This window comes from Peromyscus californicus, unplaced genomic scaffold (assembly GCF_007827085.1).
Source record: "Peromyscus californicus insignis strain IS unplaced genomic scaffold, ASM782708v3 Scaffold_4__1_contigs__length_199733344, whole genome shotgun sequence".
Classification (NCBI taxonomy): Eukaryota; Metazoa; Chordata; class Mammalia; order Rodentia; family Cricetidae; genus Peromyscus; species Peromyscus californicus.
In genome coordinates this window covers 138,067,292-138,087,518 of record NW_026294562.1, presented here as the reverse complement: position 1 = coordinate 138,087,518, position 20,227 = coordinate 138,067,292, and the positions used below count along the sequence as shown (strand labels likewise).

Here is a 20,227-nt window from a genome sequence, read left to right as displayed (position 1 = left end):
TGGGATGTACGGGCCATACCACACAGAACCCTATACATGGCCCCAGAGTACCCAGGACCCTCTACGGAGAAACTAAAAGATGTCGAGAGCATATTCATCTCTCCATCCTAAAGAAGGTGATATCCTTGAAAGGGAAAAGATACAGACATCAACTGTGGCCGTGTGCCCTCGCACCAAGGGTGCCCTGAACCTTGCAGAGGCTAGGATCACAGGTGGGCAGCAGGAGGCTTTGACATGTGGGAGCAGCGGAGATGGAGGGGAGAGAATGGAGAGCGGTGGCCTGGGGCTTCCCACTGCACAGGAAGCCAGGGTCCAGGCAAAATACCAAGGGATGGGAAAGCAGCCAAGCTAAGGAAAAGTACAGGATGGGCAAGGGTAAGGTGCCCACTGTAGAGGGTAACCTTATGGACTCTTGGGAGACAGGACTGGACAGGAAAACCCCGTTTATTTCAGGGTGCATTTTGCAGATCAGCATGGAGGTGCAGCCTGGTGTCTATGCAGAACCATCCTGGGGTCTGGCTAGTACTGAGCACACAGGTGCTCTGGCTGAAGCCCCACTCTCCTCCTTTAGATAAGAATGGAGCACACATATCCAACCAGCAGAGGCGCACTGCCCCCACAGGGCACCTGGTGGTGGGCAGGAGTGCAACTGGAGTCCTCTCTTAGGGATCATCATCGGCCTTCTGTGGAGCCTGGGGCAAATATGATTTCATGTGACTGAGAGGGTTCGGAGCGCTCATGCCAAGGCGGGTGTACATGAAGCAGAAGGCCACCCAGCAGTGTGTCAGTCCTATGACAGAGTGGGCACAGTAGGTACAGCTGCCTTGGGCTACTGCCTCCCAACAGTGACGGCTCTCAGGCCCAAAGCACAGGCCCACCAGAGGAAGCCTACCCATTCGGGGACATCAGAACCCAGAGGTAAGGAGAGGGTCACAGTGTGGGGCCAGAAGGCCCCAGAGCAGCTCACACCCGTTTTCTCAACCATGTCCACACCACATACTCACTGAAGGACTTTCGGTCCAGGATATGATCTGGTGACATACTTCCCTTGGGCCGCCCCTTACTGCCTGCCTCCAAGCACACCACAGTCACTTGGGCCTAGACCTGGCCCACCCCAACACTCTAACCAAGCACATCCCTCCAGGCCCCTAGGAGGCTGGCCAAGAGGGCTGGGGCAGGAGCACAAGCTTCCCAGAAGTGCTCTCAGGCACCCCGGTCCTCAAGGGACAGGGGAACCAGACAAGCCAGGGCCCTCACACCATTCAGGAAACAAGATCCCCATGTTGCCTACCCAGCCCTTCCCAGTCACACCTCACAACGCACTGACAGAGTCAAGTTCAGCATGTGCCACTGGTCAGAATTTCCCAACCCCTCTCTCTGCCCTTCACTCTTGACCCTGCCCATCATCTCTCTCACAAGTCCAGGGCTTCTCCCAGGCTGCAGGTCAAACTCGGAAGAAACAGAAGGATTTGGCAAGCACCTGCCTCACACCTCCACAGCTCACACCCAGCCTAGCCCAGCCCAACCATCTTCCTGAACTTCCCAGAAGCATCATGGGCAGAACACCTGGGGATGCCAAGCAGCTCCAGACCAGGGCCTCAGCCTCTACTTGTAACCAAGAGTCTCCACTTCACCTAGCTGGCTGCCTTCCCTCACACATCAGGGACAGGGAGGGCCCTGCACCAGCCTTACAACAGCATGGCCACTTGGCCATGGACTGTGCTTCGTGTGTGTGTGTGTGTGTGTGTGTGTGTGTGTGTGTGTGTGTGTGTGTGTAAGGAGAAGAGACCCAGACAGGACAAAAACATACCAAAACAAAACACAAAGAGGACAAAAATAATAATAATAACAATAATAATAATAAATAAATTTTTTTTAAAAAATCCATAGAGTCCATTTTGTGTTAGTCAACTACTCCTGAGCATGGGGCCTGCCCTGGAGTGGGGTTGGTATTCTCCACTGGAGAAAACTTAGAATTTCCTTTGCCAGCGGGTATCAATTGCACTAGCTTTTCCTTAGGGGGTAGGATTTTGTATCCACTTTCCCTTCTCTATGCTGGGATTTTCTCTGGTTTGAACCCGTGAATGCTCACAGTCTCTGTGAGTTCTTTGTTTTGATGCTTTCATGAGACAGAGAGAGAGAAAGAGAAAGAGAACGAGAAAGTGAAGTTGGGTGGGCAGGGAGGTGGGGGGGAGGACCTGGGAAGGGGAAAGATTTTCAAAATATAGCATTAAAAATTTAAATTAAAAATTAACGTAAATAAGTAAATAATAAAAAGAGCCAGGCAGAGAGCCGAGCCTCAGCCCCTAAGTGAATGAGGCCTCCTGCCCACAGGTAACAGGACAAAGGCAAGGCCACTATTGGAGAAACAGAAGAACCTCGGCTCTCAGGTACCAAGTGCTCATGAGGAGCTGGAAGCTGTTACTGGGTGTGTCCTCTCAAGGCTAAAGGCGGATTCCCCCAGCCAAAGGCATCCTTGAAAGTCAGGCCTTTTGTATACCAGTCACATTGACCTCTGTGGGCAATGACAACACACCTCCCATAGAGGAGAGAGGGGGACCAGGCACAGAACCAACCCATGGCCTGAGGGGGCTGGACCAGAGACCACTCCCAAGCTGGATATTGTTCAGAGTGTTAGCCTTGAGATGCAGACGTCTCAGCACCTCCCAAGCCTACTAAGGAGGCTAGGTTGGCTAATTCTATGTACTGGAGCCCAGGGTGCCTGCAAGCCACCCACTCAGGCCTCCCTAGGGAGACCTTCTAGAGGCATCTCCAGCGGGAGGTACAGGGTCATCATGCTGTGCTATGTGGGATGAGGGCAGAGCCTGAGCCCAGCTCTTTTTCCAGGCCTTTTTCTGTAGTTGTAAACTGTCACAACCAGTGAAACCTAGGCTGAGATTCTACAGACCAGGGTGGAGTCTCACGGGCAGACACCTGGTCCTTGCTGGGATATGTCAGTACCAGACTCCACTGGTCTTCACAGAAGCCCCTACTGGTCTTCATGTCTTAACATTCTCCTTATTGCTAGAGACAAAAAACTGGAGGCAAAGCCCAGGATAGCACATGGCCTAGGCACACACAGTACAGGAAGGGATCTGGGAGGTTTCCTGGAAGATGGAGTCTGTCTTGTATGCCTCTGTCCTAATAGCCCCCAAGCTGTGCTTTCCTAACTACTCCACAGTCTTCACAACATCCAAAAGTGGTCAACAAATGGCCTTGCCATTGCTTCTCCCAGGGTGGTGCTGAGCAGACACCCAAGCAGCAGGCCCTGTACAGGGCTCAGGACAGCATCTAAAGAGGTGCAGAGCAAAAGAAGGAAGAGACTGTCCCAAAGACCACAGGGACAGGACACAGAGACAAAAGGCAGCATCATCCGCTGTCCGAGCAAAGGGTCCTGGATAGTGTAGAAGGCCAAGGCCACCTCATGTCCCACGAAGAGTCCCCCCCCCTGCACCCATCAAATAGGCTCCACAAAGTGGCACCTTCTTAGGCACCCTCTGGAGCAATGCAATGGAGGGAGAAAGACAGGCCATGTTCTTATTTATAGTCATTCAACACATTCACCTCAGACCACACAGGAAGCATTTTCGTGCCAAATACACTAACTCAAAGATGCCAGGAGACAGGAAAGAGGTAAGAAAGGGTGGTTCACAGTCCAAGAGCCAACCTCAAAAACACTTCCGGGCTTCCCTTTAGGAAACAATTCTTGCATTCGCAAACAGAGTTGCTGCCCCCAAAAGAAAATCTCACACACTCACACACACACACACACACACACACACACACACACACACACACACACACACACGCCCCGGGGGGTGGGGGTGGGTTGGTTAAAGCTCCCCAAAGCAATCACTCTGGGAAAACCAGAAGAACGCCTGCGGAAACCAGAGCAGCCCTGGGAGGCCACAGATACAGCTCCCTATGCAGCTCATGCCCGCTCAAGGGTTCTACAGAAATACTGGGTATTGTTTCTACAAACAGACTGTCTGGGCTCTTCAGACTGTGAAGGACTCTCAGGTTCAAACCTGCCATGGTACCTCTAGGGTGCTAGTCTCCCTTGCCCAGGACTCTGGAAAGTATAGCCCACAGTACAAACACCTGGACCCTGACTGTGTCTCTTTGGGTAGAATCACTCAGCAAGGCTCGAATTGCTGCCTACCGCTGTGAAACTGTTCAAAACTACAGACATGGAGGCGGGGGCCACTGGCCCTCAGCCCACCTTGCCGTACCCAAGCCTTTCGCCTTGAGGTTTCGGCACATCTGCTTCTGATAAACTAGTCCAATTGAATACAATCTGCTGGTACCTGGGAGGTCTTGGTTACCTAGTAACAAACGAGACTCACCTGAGAAGAGGCTGCCACTCTCTAATCTGAGCACAGCTCAGCACCCAGCAACGAGGTCTCCATAGCAACACAAGGATGCTCACGGAAGCTTGCCGTTCTGACGGGCATGACAAGAAGCAAAAACATCTATCTAGGTACCCAAGCACAAAACTGCAGGACATGGGGCTGGAGAGATGGCTCGGTGGCTAAGAGCATTTGCTCCTCTTACAGATGACCCGGGGTTCAGTTCCCAACACTCACACGGTGACTCACAACTGTCTGTAACTCCAGTTCTATGGGATCCGAAGCCCCTTTCGGCCTTTGCAGGTACTGCAATTCACGTGGTGAACATAAGGGCAAAATACACATTAAAAACTGCAGGACATGAAACTGTTTTTTCAGGCTAAACACACACACACACACACACACACACACACACACACACACACACACACAGAACCTGGGCACAAACCCTCTTGGATGCCTGGGTCATCTTCTCTTTTGCTCTTAGAGGTCAGCATGACCAGACAGATGGGAAGTAAGGACAAAAACTCAGGGTGGTATTCAGCCCACTCATACCTCAAGGCCAAACCTCCATGTTAATAAGACATATTATCTTTGTTTACGTAACAGGGCATAGCCGAGTGCATTCCTCAAAGCAAAGTGGCACAATGGGTAAGAACAACTGCTGCCCAGCCTGGTGACCTGAGCTTGACTTCTGGAACCCACATGGGAGAGAGAGAGAGAGAGAGAGAGAAGTGACTCCCCCAGGCGGCCTCTGACATTCACATGTACGCTGTGGACCATACATGTGTGCATGTGCGCACACGCACGCACGCGCGCGCACACACACACACACACACACTAACAAAACATATAAATGTAAAAGCAAATTTTAAAAGATGAAACACTGGGAGGTTTTTCAAGAAGGGTGCTAAGATGCGCCATCTCTGAAGCCTAACCTCACACAGCTGGTCAGGGATGGAGGCAGCAACACCACTAGGCCTTACATGTAGCGCACGGAAGTCTCAAGTGATCCTGCTTCGGGGTCCCTCCACACCCCTCAATGCAATGCTAACAACTCAAGTGGTTTTTCTAACAGTATCCAAAAAATAAAAATAAAAACAAAGAACAATTCTATGCTTGAAAAGGGTGATATTAGGAGGGCCACGTCTGACTTACAAAGAGTTGGGGGGAAAGGCATTCTCAATGGAGGGGGGGAGCCATGCAGCCCTCTGCCCAGGAACTGGCCTGGGTCCCTTGCTGGGAGCCAGCGGCTGCTCCCTAGTGAAAGCAGGCAGAGCTGGGCCGTTTGGACTGTGGAGAGCAATGCCCGCATTGATTCTGAAATCGGCACAGGGAATCTGGACAGCCCTTTGGTGCTGGGTCGGGGGCTCTGCCACACACGGCAACTCTAAGAGGCTGAAGACGTGCTTTCCCGGCAGGTCCACACTCAGGGTGGGCCCTGAGGACAGGGGATAAAGGGTCCATGAAACAGCCCAGCCCCCTTGGGACAGGACCCATGAGGCCCTGCGTGACCACGACGACGCAGGATGCCTCACTGGATAAACCATCCACCAGGTGACCTAGACCAGCCATTACTGGTCAGAAAATGAATGAATCGGCTTTCCTGCACACTCACCTGACTCCTTGTTGGGGCAGGGAACTCTATACAAGGTGACCAAGAGTCAGGCAGAGCAGAGACCCCCGCAAAACAGGAGGCCTGGGGACCTGCTGCTGAATCCACTCATGGGCTGGCCAGTCCCACAGGGACATTCCCACCAACAACAGTCAGGCATGCGGGCAGGAGAGCCTGGCCAGGTGCAGCCGGTCCAGGCGGCCAGGCTGCCTACAAGAGCAGTTGGAGTTTAACAGTGAACATAATCCTCCCTGGCATGGCTGAGGTGTAAAACCAGTTCACACCCCAGCCTCCTCCAGGAGGATTGGCCCTGGGCAGGAAGGTAGGTGGCCCCTGGGCTCTGGAAGCTCCACTTATGGGCATCTGAACACTCCAGGAGAAGAGAAGCAGCTCCCCAAAATTTTCCATGGAACTTAATCAGCCTCAAAGCCAATAAATCCTGGTGTGGTGTTTACGTAAGCGCTCCCAGCCTCTGGCCCTCAGCCAGTACTCAGAAGCCTACGCTGTGCCAGCTGTCGACAGTGGGGTGCCCTCTGCGCTGCCCCCACCCCGCCTCGCCAACCTAAAAGAAAAAGTCAATGAATCACAGAAATGTTCCTCCTATAAAAAGAATATAAATGTTTATTAAGAAATTACAGGAACCAGGTCAGGCATTTTGCAATCTTAGTCATACTAGCTAATTAAAAAAAAAAAATCAAAATAGAAACCCATCTTAGAAACTTGAGACAATGAAAGCTTCTCTAGCCAGGAGCACTTGGAGCCCAGACTCGGCTTGGTTGTCAAGGCAACTCAGTATTTACCTCCAGTTCTGCTGTGTAGGAGGACCCTGACTGGGACCAGGAACAGCCAACCAAGCCACCTCCTCCCCAACACCATGCAGGATGGGTGCCAGGGTGTCCCCAGAGGACGGAAGGAGGAAGCCACAGCTTCCCCCACGGCTGTGTAGACCTCCCCAGCAGAGCCACCTTACAGCACAAAGGAGAGATGCCTATACTCTCCTTCCTTCCACTGCCCTGTGTCCCTGTTCCTTGGGGATTGGAAACCACTGAAGGCAGGTTAAAAGCAGGTCGGGTCCCAAGTACAAGGAGGAAATTAAGGGTGGATGTGTCCAGACTGTACCCTCAGCTGGACAGTCCATGCCCACGCTCGGATCCTAACTAGGTCCCTGGTCTGTGAGGAGGCCCGGAGGAACGGAGAGCAAATTCCCCCCCTGGTTCAACTACAGGTCCCTCTCCACACATGGAGGCCAGGCCTGTCTGCACAGCCACCGCCAAGCACACTCCCTCCTGGCCTGCTCTTGCAGGGCATCAGGCCTGCTGAAGGGTCTGTGGTGTCACAGCAACCAACATCCCTGGTACAGCCTGCACAACTAACAGACACCTGGCTGGCTTTCATCCAAGGCAGCAATTGTCCTGTGTGCTGGCTGAAAGGCTCACACAAGTGCACACGTACACGCAAAGGCACATATGCACACAAGGTACATGTAGGCACATGTCCATACACACCCACATAAACTCTTTCTCACAAGCTGAGCTCCACCAGTAACTAGACAAATGAGTTCACAACATTGGATCATAACTCAGGTCAAAGCCAGATGTGGGAGAGAAGACCCGTAATTTTAGCTCCTGAGAGGCTGAGGCAGGAGAACCCCAAGTTCAAGTGCAGCCTAGCCAACTTCTTGAGATCACTGAGGGAGGAAAATCACTGGAGCTCAGGGGACAAAGTACTCACCTAGCATGCACAAAACCTGGGGTACAATCTCCGGAAGTGGAATATTGGGGCTGATGTTTTTCAAAAGCTAGAAGGTGAACTCGGAGCACTACAATTATCCAAAGCAAAATAATGCCTACCACCGGGAGAGGCCACATCAGAGCCTGGTCTCTCCAGCCCGGGAGCTCAGGAAAATCAGCTTCAGGATTGTTAACATGGTAGAACCGTGCAAGCACGGGGAACACTCTCGACTGCTCTCTTTCAGAGAGCCACACCCTTCCACAAAGCCTGCCAGGCACAGCCTTGACATATGGACATTCCGCAAAGCCCAGGGCTCACACACAGAAGATAGGAGCACGTCTCAAGCCAAGTAGCAAAAGGAAGCGCTCCGGGAAAGATGAAGGCCCAAAGCCCCTGTGTGTCCCAGGGGCTGCCACTTCTGCCCACTGCAACTTCACTTGGGCTGGTAGTCAAATACAGGCTCAGAGAAAACTTCCTGAGCATGACACCTCTATGATCGGGGGACCCAAAAGCCACCTACCTCTTGCAGGTGGGAGAGGACCATGGGAGAAACATGTAGGTACCATCACCAACAAGGAAACCAAGGCTGTGGTGCTGGGGTGCTGAGGGCAGCGAGAGATGCAGACTGGAGAAGCCCAGGCCAAGACAATGGAGAGCCTGCTAAGGGCCAGACTGTACTCAACTTTACATATCTGCGTGTGACTGGCCATTATGTAATTAACCCATGCTCACCATCCTTGTTCAAACAACATGTCTGGGGTGTGTGTTGGAAAGAAGCCCAGGTTCCCCCTGGTACTCACCTTCAGGTCCCAGGCCTACGCTTCCCCACAACTCCGGTCATCCTTCCGAGCACACACTTCTGGGCCCCGCCAATAGCACCCAGGGTACCAGTCTCCTCTGACCCCTTCTTCCCAGTGCCTCTTTACACAACCCTATTTCCTACTTCCCAAGCCAAGCTCTTTGTTGTTTCTCTTCCTCATCCCTTGTGTGTGTGCACGTGCATGTGCATGGGTGTGCATGTGGAGCAGGTACTTGTCAGTGTGAATGTGCATGCATGGGGTGCAAGTGGACATGGGCACCTGTGGTCTCGAGACCCAAGGTCAACTTTGATTATCTTTCTACTTTTTGTTTTTTGAGACAGAGTCTCTCATTGAACCTAGAGCTCACTGATTTAGCTAGGCTGGCCAGCCAATGAGGTTGGGGGATCCTCCAGAATCCACTCCCACCCCTAGGCAGGAAGTGTTGAGGTTACAGGACCATGGTGCCTCCACAGCTTTTCACACAGGTTCTGGGGATCTGAACTCAGGATTTTTTGCTTACATGGAAGGCGAGCCATTTTCCCAGTCCAGAACAATTAGGGCTCACAGAAGGAATTTACAGGAGTAGAACATCCCTGCTTTTATCGCAGGCCTGACATATACTCAGGTGTGGCTGAAAAATGACTCTTAGGCTTCCCTAAACCCACCTTATCACCTGGAGAACTTCCCGGGAGACTTGTTCCTTGCAAAGGCTGGACCTCCCCCACCAGGAGGGAACCCAGTCCCCATGAAGAAAGGCTCATCTGCCCTGGGATCCCACATATGAAACCCTAAGGGCCCCTCAGTTCCATAAATCTGGGGGCTGCTGCTGTGTTCAAAGGCTCTCCTTACTGTAGGGAGAGAGACAGGCCAGGGAAGGACCACATACCCACAAAGTTTAACTGCTGCTCTCCAGAAAGCAAAAAGGAGGCCCTATCTCAGGCCCCATGTGAGCTGTGCTAGCGACTTGGGTGGGGCAAGGTGAGACTGTGTTAAGTCTCTGGCTGCTTCCAACTTCCATCCACAGGCAACCAACCAGTGCCAAAGCTTACCTTTAAAAGTCCCCTCAGCCGGGCGGTGGTGGCGCACGCCTGTAATCCCAGCACTCGGGAGGCAGAGCCAGGCGGATCTCTGTGAGTTCGAGGCCAGCCTGGACTACCAAGTGAGTTCCAGGAAAGGCGCAAAGCTACACAGAGAAACCCTGTCTCGAAAAACCAAAAAAATAAAAAAATAAAAAAAAATAAAAGTCCCCTCAAGACAGGAGCCCAATGACGGCACTGAGCCACTGACTCTTTGGCAAGTGGCTTTTTTTACTCGGGGACCAAAAAGAACCTCACTCAAGTCATGCAAGTATTCTACACTGAGCCACACCCCCAAGGCCCTGGTACGTATCTTGGGTTCCCATGTCTTGCAAAAGCTCTTCCATGATGCACCCTGGGTCTGGCTCCAAGGAGACAAGCCTGCCCTGTCCCCCATACCCCAGTGGCAGCTGTACAAGGACATTTAATCTAGGGTTTCAAGCCTCAGGGCTTTTCTAAACAGGTCACCTTGGGACAGACTGGCCAATGGCCACGGAGTGTGGCCAAGTTCCTGGTTAGCAAGTGTTTTTGTGTGATGAAGTTCAAAAATGAGAACAATAAACAGGTGCCCACCCCCACCCACAAGGGAAAAAATTCTCTGGAAGTATGCTTTTGGTTTGTTTTAAAACAATACTGGAAAGGAGGGGTCTGTCAAAGATACATTCTGGCCCACGGTACCATGCTGTGTTACACCAAATGTGCATGTGCAACGCACACAAATGAAAACAATGACTACAGATAGGTAGTACTGAGAGCATTGGAATACACACACACACACACACACACACACACACACACACACACACTAAAAACAATTGACTACAGATAGGTAGTACTGAGAGCATTAGAACACACACACACACACACACACACACGCACCACTCAGGAGGAGCTTAAGTTCAGGGCAAGCCTGGGCTAAATAGCAAGACCCTACCTTAAAAAAAAAAAAGCAAAAAAAAAAATGAGAACTGACTGGGCATATGGATGCTTCTTTACCACAGCTCTACTTCCAAGTGAGGGAACCCTGTGCCTCCCTCAGGAGCAAGACTCATAAAAAGCTCAGCCACAGTTGCTGGGGGTGTGGGTGGACCCTGAATTATAACGCAGAAATAGGAAGTGGAGTGTCCATATAGCCACCATACCCCGGTTCTGGATGCCTGGCTCAGACGCAATGCGGTCACTACATTTACCTGTCTTCGGGCGTCTACCGCTGCGATAAAACACAAGGCAACGACTCTAGGAAGAGTGAGTTTATCTTGGGTTTAGGTTCCAGAGGACTAGGTTCCATAATGGTGGGGCCAGAGGGTGGCAGACACGGTGCTGAAGCTGAAAGTTGAGAGTTGAGGGCTCACACCTCGAACCTCAAGCGGGAAGCCGAGAGAGCAAACTCAAAATGGTGCCAGCTTTTAAACTCTCAAGGCCTGCCCCTAGTAACATGCTTCCCTAGCAAGGCCACATCTCCTGGGACTCCCCAGACAACACTAACTAGGGATCTTCACAACGTGTGTCTGTGTGTGGGTGTGTGTGCGTACATACACAAACATTCACGGGATAAAGGCAGAGCTTTTGCTTGAGAGATCATCACTCTGGCTTCCAACAAGGACCTTAGACCTAACCCATTCCTGCCACGGAGAGTCAACAGGTGGGGTTCAGGTCCCCATCACACTGGCCTATGACCACGGCTGGAGTACACTCTGTGCCTAGGAACCTGGTGCCAGCTGCTTTATTGCCCCAATCCTGATACAGAAGTTGCACACACAGCCAACTTCTGAACTGCCAAGGTGGAGAGATATTTATTTCCACTTTGATGGGAAGCTGATTTCTTGAGAAAAACGCCATTTAGAGATGTAAAATAAAATAAAAACAAGCTAACAAATCCTACCGACTCAGGTATGTGGGCACAAGAGGGTTCTGTTTTCTTGAAAGCAGGTAGATTCTCATCAGGACCTTACAGGTGCTGGTGATACCAACCATCCAGACATAAGAGCAAGACAAGTAAGGGTATAGGAGGTCAAGCCAAAAAACGATGCCAACTACCCTTTGAGCCGCTATAAATGTACCTGGAAGCCCTTTCCTTACAAGCAATGAGTTGCTGTATTTGTCTGGAGAGGGCAGTGCCTGAAGTTCCCTCAGGATACTGTTAGATTTTATTTTTATTTACATTTCTTTATTTCTTTTATTTTATTTTATTTTTTTATTATTATTATTATTATTATTTTTTTTTTTTTTTTTTTTTTTTGGTTTTTCGAGACAGGGTTTCTCTGCGTAGCTTTGCGCCTTTCCTGGATCTCGCGCCGTAGACCAGGCTGGCCTCGAACTCACAGAGATCCGCCTGGCTCTGCCTCCCGAGTGCTGGGATTAAAGGCGTGCGCCACCACCGCCCGGCTTATTTTATTTTTTGAGACAGAGTTTCTCTGTGTAACAGCCCCGGCCGTCTTGGAACTCCCTCTGGAGACCAGGCTGGCCTTGAATTCAGAGATCCACCTGCCTCTGCCTCCCGAATGCTGGGATTAAAGGCGTGTGCCACCGCCGGACTGCCCTTTAACTTTGAAAGCCATCAACAAAAGCAGCGACCCCCAACCTCGAACACTTGTTCAGTCAAGGATGTTAGAATATTAGATAAAGAAACCAACCAGGGGTATGCAAGCGGATGAGCACAAGGCTGGTGGCCAGTCTCAGAGCAACAGCCCACAGGTTGATTAGTATTAAGAAAAACACCCAGGCGGTGGTGGCACACGCCTTTAATCCCAGCACTCGGGAGGCAAAGCCAAGCGGATCTCTGTGAGTTCGAGGCCAGCCTGGTCTACAAATCGAGTTCCAGGCTTGCAAAGCTACACAGAGAAACCCTGTCTTGAAAAACCAAAAAAAGAAAAGAAAAACATGTCCCTGTAGAGTGAAGAGTCAACAAGCACCATCTTAACAAGGGAACTAGTTGACATACTTTTCCCTGCCAGTTCTGGTAACAGAGATGCCCAACATCACCAGTCACTTTTTAGTTTTGTTTTGTTCTGTTTTCCAAGACAAGGTTTCTCCAGGCTATCCTGGAACTCACTCTGTAGCTCAGGCTGTCCTCAAACTCACAGAGATCCGCCTGCCTCTGCCTCCCAAGTGCCGGGATTAAAGGTCTTCACCACCACCACCACCACCACCACCACCACCACCACCACCACCACCACCCGGTTTGATCAAACTTCTTGAAAGCTATACTTACTAAGTGTGAGGTATCAAATCAGTCCAGGCTATGGGATGTTCTCCAGGACAAATGGGCTCCATTTTAAAAATGTCAGTGTCTCAGGTTAGAGAGATGGCTCAGTGGTTAAGAGCACTTGCAGATGACCTGGGTTCAGTTCCCAGAACATGCATGATAGCTCACAACCTGTAGCTCCAGTTCCAGAAGATCTGATGCCCTCTCCTGACCACCTCCGGCACCAGGAATGCACACGGGACACAACATACATGCATGCAAAATACCCATACACTTAAATAAATCTAAAAAAAAAAAAAGCATCTTTTTAATGTCAGTTTCTCAAACGGCCAGAAGATGGGCTGTTCTAGACTCAAGGCAGCTGGGACAAAGTATGTTGCCTAGACAGATCCTGTGTGGAGATTTTGGGGACCCTTACACAAACAGAAGACAGACAGCGCATATAATAGTTAAAGAGCCTCACAGAGAGGGGGTAAGGGAACAGAACATGTATCAACTGCCCGGTTTGGGGAGACACACAGTGCTCACTGCCCCACCCCCTAGGCACCTGAGCAGTCATACAAACGAAGGCAGGGGTGACCATAGCTCTGTAACACCAGGGTAAGCCTTGCCTGCCTGTGGCACTCAGAATGCTGGTCCAAGAAGTGTGGCAAAGGGGCACGTGGTAGGTGTGTCCAAACTCAGCACATTGCCCATGCAAGCCTTTGGTGAAGACCTGCAGTGTGGGCACTTTTTAACCCATCTGAACCTTAATTTCCTCATTTGAAATGAGTGCTTCTACCAGGTCTACATGTGGCTGCACACTCCTGAAATCCCAGCTACCCAGGAGGTTGACCAAAAGTTGAACGTCACCCTTGGCTACATGGGAAGACCCTGCCCTGTAGGATATAAGTAAAGTAAAGAAGATATAAAGCAAAAAAGTCTTAGGGATGCAGCTCAGGGATAGAATGCTTGCCTAGCATGCCTAGGTTTGACCCCCAGTACCACAAACACAAACAACCAACCCTTCTGAAGAAGTACAAAGAGGCCTAACATCCAGCATGTAGTTTGGGAGTGTCAGAGATGTGGCTGAGAACCGACCTTGTCACTCTAGATCCATGGTTCTCAACTTGTGGGTCACAATATTCACATTACTATTCCTTACAGATATTTGTTATTTACCAGATATTTACATTACTATTCATAACAGTAGCAAGATTACAATTATGAAGTAGCCAACAAAAATCACTTTATGGTTTTAAGGTTGAGAACCACTGGCTTTCGATGTTTTTCGAGAACCATTTAAATTGCCTTCTCAAAGCACAAACCAGATACACTTTAACGCTCCGGCATCTGAAAATCTCTGTGAGAATGCTGGTTTGTACAGGGTCTCTAAGGCAGGTCCCGGGACTGCTGGAAGCAGAACCATAGGCACCCCGGCACTGTGCGCCTCCGGTTTCTTCGGGTGCGTATTTAAATGCACACACATCCACAAGTGCGTACGTGAGTAACTTACTCCTTAGTGTTTCCTCACTCACCTTTAGCGGCTTTGGGATATAATTCACCTGTCCCTTTGCCCTGCTACATCTAAGAAGCAAGGAACCACGGGTGGAAGGTTATGCTGGCAGCAGGAACAAGCAGGACCTGGAGGCAGAAAGGCTGCCACAAGCTCATTCCCATGACTGCAAGGCAAGGCCCCTCTCTGGAGGGTTGGAAGACTTCTAGCACTGTGCACCCCAGATCCGAGGCCTCTTCTGGAGTGAGCTCTAGCCTAGGACTTATTCTTGCCTGTCAGTACACCCCAGCCACCGTCAGGCAAGCAGCCTGGGTACAAGGAGGCACACTTAACTGCCACAGGGACTGAACAGTGGGTGAGCACTTCCAAGGGCCTGGAAAAGCCAGAGCTAAGGAAGCCAGGAGAGGAGGCACAGGGCAAGTGGGAGTTAGCCTGGTCTGCAGAGTCCAATGTGGGTCTGGACTCTAAAGCTCTCCATGAGAAAAGGAGAAATAAAAACTCTTTTGAAAGGCGGTGGTGATACAGCAAGTCTCTCCCTCCGCCCAGGGGAGACCAAGAGGTGCAGCTGGTTCCTTGTCCTTCAGGCCAACGGGCTCCACATGTGCTATAATCAGCTCATGAGTAATGTCACCAGGTCTCCACAGAATCACCGACTCCTCGGCATCAAGACTGTCACCTACCAGGTAGACAGCAGAACCAAATCCTGTGCTTTCAATGGGTGACAAGAGGTCACAGAAGTCATGGCCTGGCCATATAACTGACCATACCATCAAATACTCACACCATAAAGAACACTATTGTCTCCTTAAGTAAACACAGGGAATGAACCCTGCAGAGGATCCTACTCATGCACTTCTTAAATGTCAATGTGGTATGCACACGTGCAAATCCACAGAAGATGCCTGAAAAGACATGCACAGTGCAGGTAGCAATAGGTAGCTGGGAGACAGTTCTGTGCGCTGCTTGTAAGGGTTCAGAAGAGAGAGACCACTGGCAGTCTGGGCTAGGAGCCACTGGTATAGGCATGTTCCTGGACAAAGGGCTGCCCATCAAGGAGCTTGGCTCTACCCTAGGTAAAAGAAGTCCTGCCCAAGGCGGGCGGTGGTGGTGCATGCCTTTAATCCTAGCACTCAGGAAGCAGAGCCAGGCGGATCTCTGTGAGTTCGAGGCCATCCTGGTCTACAGAGGGTGATCCAGGACAGGTACCCAAACTACACAGAGAAACCCTGCCTGGAAAAACCAAAAAGAAGAAGAAGAAGAAGTCCTGCCCAAGCCATCCCCTGCTCAGACAGACTGATTTCTGGGCAGTTATGTTAGGGCGTACCAGTGAGAAGAGGGGCCCAGCGCCATCTTGGAAAGGAGGCTCTGAGGTCAGAGCGCACTCTGAGGAGGCCGAAATACACTGTGTCCAAGAATCCCATGCAGAATCAAATCCCCACTTCAGTGGGGAAGGATAAATTTTCAGGCTAACCTCGACTCTAAATTAATTCAGGAGACAGTGAGGGGGATCTTATTCTACTTCCCATCCCCTGCTCCAATCAAGGGCCGTTGACCACAAACCTTACTACCCCCGCCTCCAGGGAGGGACTATACCCAACACTGTGCTTACCTTCCTCAGGGTGCCTTGGGGGCCACTATGTAGCCCAGCCCAGGCAACATACAAGGAGATATTTTGGTTCTAGGTGCTATAAGGATAACAACATGGAATAGTTTTGAAAACAATTCTTTATGGGAACAAAGAGGTAGTAGGAATCTATTCAGGGTATGTCAGAAGACTGAGTGACCCACCATTCCACCGCAGGCCCACCAGCCACGCCAGACTCTCCAAATGCAGGAGAGCTTGCTGCTCAATGGAGTAGGCCTTCTGGAAGTCCTCCATTTCCACCTCAAATCCCCTAGCCTCCAAAACCACCTGCTCCTGGCCTTGCTACTCCTCCAAAAGTAAGGTTAGCAAATTCCCCAAGTATAAGCTGAGAGGTCCCAATTAAACAAACAAGTGGCTTGGACTTGTTTATTTGTTTCTTTTGTGCATTTTCTGTAACACCAACTACTGACATGTGAGAGGCAAGGGTCCACCGAACTACTAGGGAGGGAGGGGCCGTTACCTTGTAGCTAACCAGGAGGGGCAGCTCTTTGCAAACAGCTGTTCAGGCGTCCATATCAGAGGACAGCCCCGGCTAGGGACCCTTGCCCTTCCCAAAGGCACTAAACATCAAGTCCTCACCCCAGCTTTCCAGGTGGTCATGGCACATGTCACAAAACCACAGCGAGGCTGGGGAACAGCTACACATCACAGAGCTGCCGGTTACCTGTTGGCTAAGGTGGCTGTTATCACTCCTGCCAAAAACTATTGTTCTCAAGGCCGGTATTGGGATGGGGCAGACATGGCACGGCCTCAGTCAGCCACTGCCCGCTGTGACTCACAAACCAAACCACATCCACCCCAGAGCCAGAGCCTATGCGGAAGCCCCTGGGACCACCTTGCTGGAATCTCCCTCCTGTGCCCAACACATTCACTATTTCCCTTATGAACGTGAGTTATTTAAGCGCTGCAAGATCTGGCAATGGCTTCCCAGGGCTTTTCCGAATCAGAGGCTGAACCAGACTCCACCCAGAGGCAGGCATCTGAGATGGGCAACCATCGTCATCAGACTCACCTGGGTACCAAATAAAATGCAGCCTAGACATCTGCAGACTCTCCCTCCCTCCCCCAGCTCTCCAGAGGGCCTGGAACTCTACAGCCACCCGAAGGTGGCGCCTCCCTCTTATCTCAGCATACAAGGAGGGCGGCCCCGGTTGCCTACCCGTGGTCGTACAGCACACTATTGGCACTCAAAAGAAGGCCGCTCTATCCTCTTCTACCTGCTCTTGAGTTTCCTGGCGCTCCGGAGAGAACGTCTCCCTCCCCACTACGGAAGACGCGGTCCTCAGCGCCCCCAAACGTTTTCTAAACGCCAATTGAGACTGAAAGGAAGAGCGAGGCAACAAGGAAAACATCTTGGACCCAACCCGCCCACGACGACCAGCCCCTCCCTTCAGGCAAGTCCTCTGCATTTCACCAGATCGGCTACCCGGTACTGCAAGTGAGAAGCCACGGTGAAATATTCTGCACCAAGATTTCTCAATCCGATAGTTGGTCGCCGAACACCCCAAACCCCACCCAGCACTCTTGGTCCATCAGGTTCTCTGAACCCAGCTCTGCTCCTCCCCCACGGCCACACCCACCCCGGCGGCCGCTTTTCCTAGCAGAACTGGGAGCCCTACAGAAACCCCACCCACCTCCCGGGCTCACACACCATTAATTTTGACTCTAAATGCCTGGAGATGGCCCGGCCTTCACTCAACCCCATCACCTGCCACGCGGTTTGGGCGGCCACAGCAAAGGTCTAGGACCACCACCCCCCCAACCCCGCCTCTGCGGAAAAAGTTCGCCTGAGAACCCCTAGCCCAGAAATCGGCAGAGCTCGGGCACGCCCCATTACCAACGGGCAAGAAAGGCCTTGAGCTCTCGCCTCCACGGCCTCAGTGTCTTCCTGTGCTTTTTGGTCAGCCACTTAACTGTTTTAGCAACAACAACAACAAAAAAGTACAGCCCCTGGTAACAAAACAACGCAACTAAGTGTTTTGTAGTGAACTTGCCTCAAAGCTGTAAAAAGAGTTCAGGATTACAGAAGAGTTTCCGTGAGCTCAAAGGAAATACAACGAAATGTTTGCACCGCTGTGTTAAAACCAAAAAGCAAGGGGGGGGGGGAGGGCTTCCATATACGAATCAACTACCGAGTTTGGGGCCCGAGCGCTGCGAAGCGGTGCCCGGAAACCACAGAAGCGAGTGACCCTACGCCACCCCAGGTTGCAGGCTCAGGCGGGCCGTCTTGGTACAGGTGCCACCTGCCCGCACCCAGCCCAGGAGCAGGTGAAAGTTGGGCCAGAAAGGGCAGAGAACAGAGCGCGCCTTCCTAGAGAAAGCGGAGCAGCCCCCTGCGGCCGGGCGCGCCCCCGCCGGCCGGATGGGCTGGGGCTCCTACAAAGAGCCGCGGGTGGGGAGCCAGGACTGGGACCGCCCCCCGCGTCGGCCAGCGCCGCCGCTGGGTCGGGTTGCGACAAATTAAACCTTAGAGCGCTGGAAAAATTACAGGAAGAAGAGTGCGAAGAATGTGCCGAGTGGCTGAAGGGATCTCTGTCCCCGGGTGAACTTCGCCCGCCCGGGCCGGCCCCTCCCTAGCCAGAGCGCGCCCGGAGGCCTGGGGAGGAGGATGGCGAGGCTCCAGCCCCGGGAGCACCCACGCCCCAATCGGGGTGCGCCGACCGTCCCCCCCCCTTCCAACCACCTCGAGCGCACCTGCCCGCGCCGCCCGCAGCCCGGATGACGACATCTACCCCGCGGCCCCGCCCCAAGAACCAGGGAGGGGGCGTGCCCGATGGGGGCGCGGTCGCCGAGAGGGCGCCGGCTCCAAGCGCCCCGGCCAGCGTCACGCGAGGCCGGAGCGCCAGGGCAGGGGCGCGGCCGCGATCGCCCACAGCTCCCGGCTCCCCGCCCCCCCCACCCAGCCCCTCTAGCGCTGGGCCCGGAGCTCTGGGGGCGTGGCCGGCCCCCCGAGCAGTCCCTAGTCCGCTCGTTCGCGGCGTTCGGGCCGCCCCACTGACCTGTGTGAGTTCTCAGGTGCGCCTTGAGGTGCGAAGATTTCCCGTAAACTTTCTCGCAGCCCGCGTAGTGGCACTTGTGCTTCCTCTGCGGGGACTCGAGGTCGGCGCGACTCCGGCCCCGCCGACCCCTTTGTCTGAGGCCGGGCTCGCCGCTCCCCGCGGGGCCCGGCTCCGGCTCCAGTGCCGCCTCGGGCTCGCTCCACGCGGGGCTGGGGGGCGCGGCCGGCGCGCCTGCTTGTCCCGGGGAGGCGGGTTCTGGGGCGGGCGGCGGTGCAGGGGGCGCGGGCGGCAGGCGGCAGGGGGTCCTCGCCTTGCGCGCAGCGGCCCCTTCTCTGCGTTCCGCGGGGGCGGGCGCGGGCGCCTGCTGGTTGAGGTCCGCTAGGATCCGCGCCACCACGAAAAGCGAGGCGCTGTCCTTGCCGTCGCGGCGTTCGTCAACACGGGGCAGTGTGGGGGCGGCGGCGGCCGCGCCCTCGGGCCGGGGCTCAGTCCCTTCCCGCGGCTCGTGCACGACTGCGCGGCTGGACATAGACACGAGGCACTCGGCGGCAAAGTGATCCACATAGGCGGCGGCTGCCATGCTGCGGGCTCGGGCGCGCGGTGCTCTCGCAGGAGTCGTCAGCGGCGCATCCGCACCCACGGCCTCCGGAGAGCGGCGGGGGGCGGGGGCGCGGCGCGCCCTCTTCTCCGGCTGGGCTGGGCTAGGCTGGGCGCGCAGCCGCTTCTGCCGTCACCCGCGCGGCTCCGCGTCCGCCTGGCCGGGTACTGGAGGGTGAGCGCATGGGGGGCTCCAACGAGGAGGGTCCGCGTGCGGCGTCAAGGCCGGCTTGTCTTACGGATGTCGAGCGGCGATGTTAGGCACGACCCCTGCAAGTTGCGGTCGCAGTTCCACCGTGCATTGTGGCAGGCGGGACAGCCTCCGTGCGCGCCGCGGCTCGGTGTGGGCGGACCGGCCCCGGGGGTGGGCGGGGCCGGGGCCACATCTGGACCCGACGTCAGCCCCCAGCCACATCCTGGCGGCGCAGGTTACAGGCGGCAGCGGCCGCAGGGAGCAGCGCGCACGAAGGGGGCGGGGAGCCTGGAGCGCGCACCAGAGGGACGGTGCGGTCGCGCGCCCGCGCCCCGGGAGGGGCGTGGCTAGTGGCATTCGCGAACACCATTGGCTCTGCAGTACTCCATCTCGCCAATCCGGGCCTCCAGAGGGCTCTACTGGCCGCGGGACCTGCGCGCGCCAGTGGGCGTGTCCCTGGACCGGCAGGAGGCGGGGCGGAAATCGGAGCCCAGCGCGGGGCACGGTGACGCACGACGTTGG

At 53.6% G+C, this 20,227-nt stretch overlaps 1 protein-coding gene across 1 annotated transcript in view; it reads right to left on the bottom strand.

The window, feature by feature from the left end:
* The window catches only part of Klf13 (KLF transcription factor 13), a 52,466-nt gene extending 32,508 nt beyond the window's left edge, over nt 1–19,958 (bottom strand). Inside the window, exon 1 of the mRNA XM_052762366.1 lies at nt 18,916–19,958. Within this exon, the coding sequence (XP_052618326.1) occupies nt 18,916–19,495 (580 nt within the window). The 5' untranslated portion in view covers nt 19,496–19,958. The remainder of the gene's footprint in view (nt 1–18,915) is intronic.
* Nucleotides 19,959–20,227: the final 269 nt, after the last annotated feature.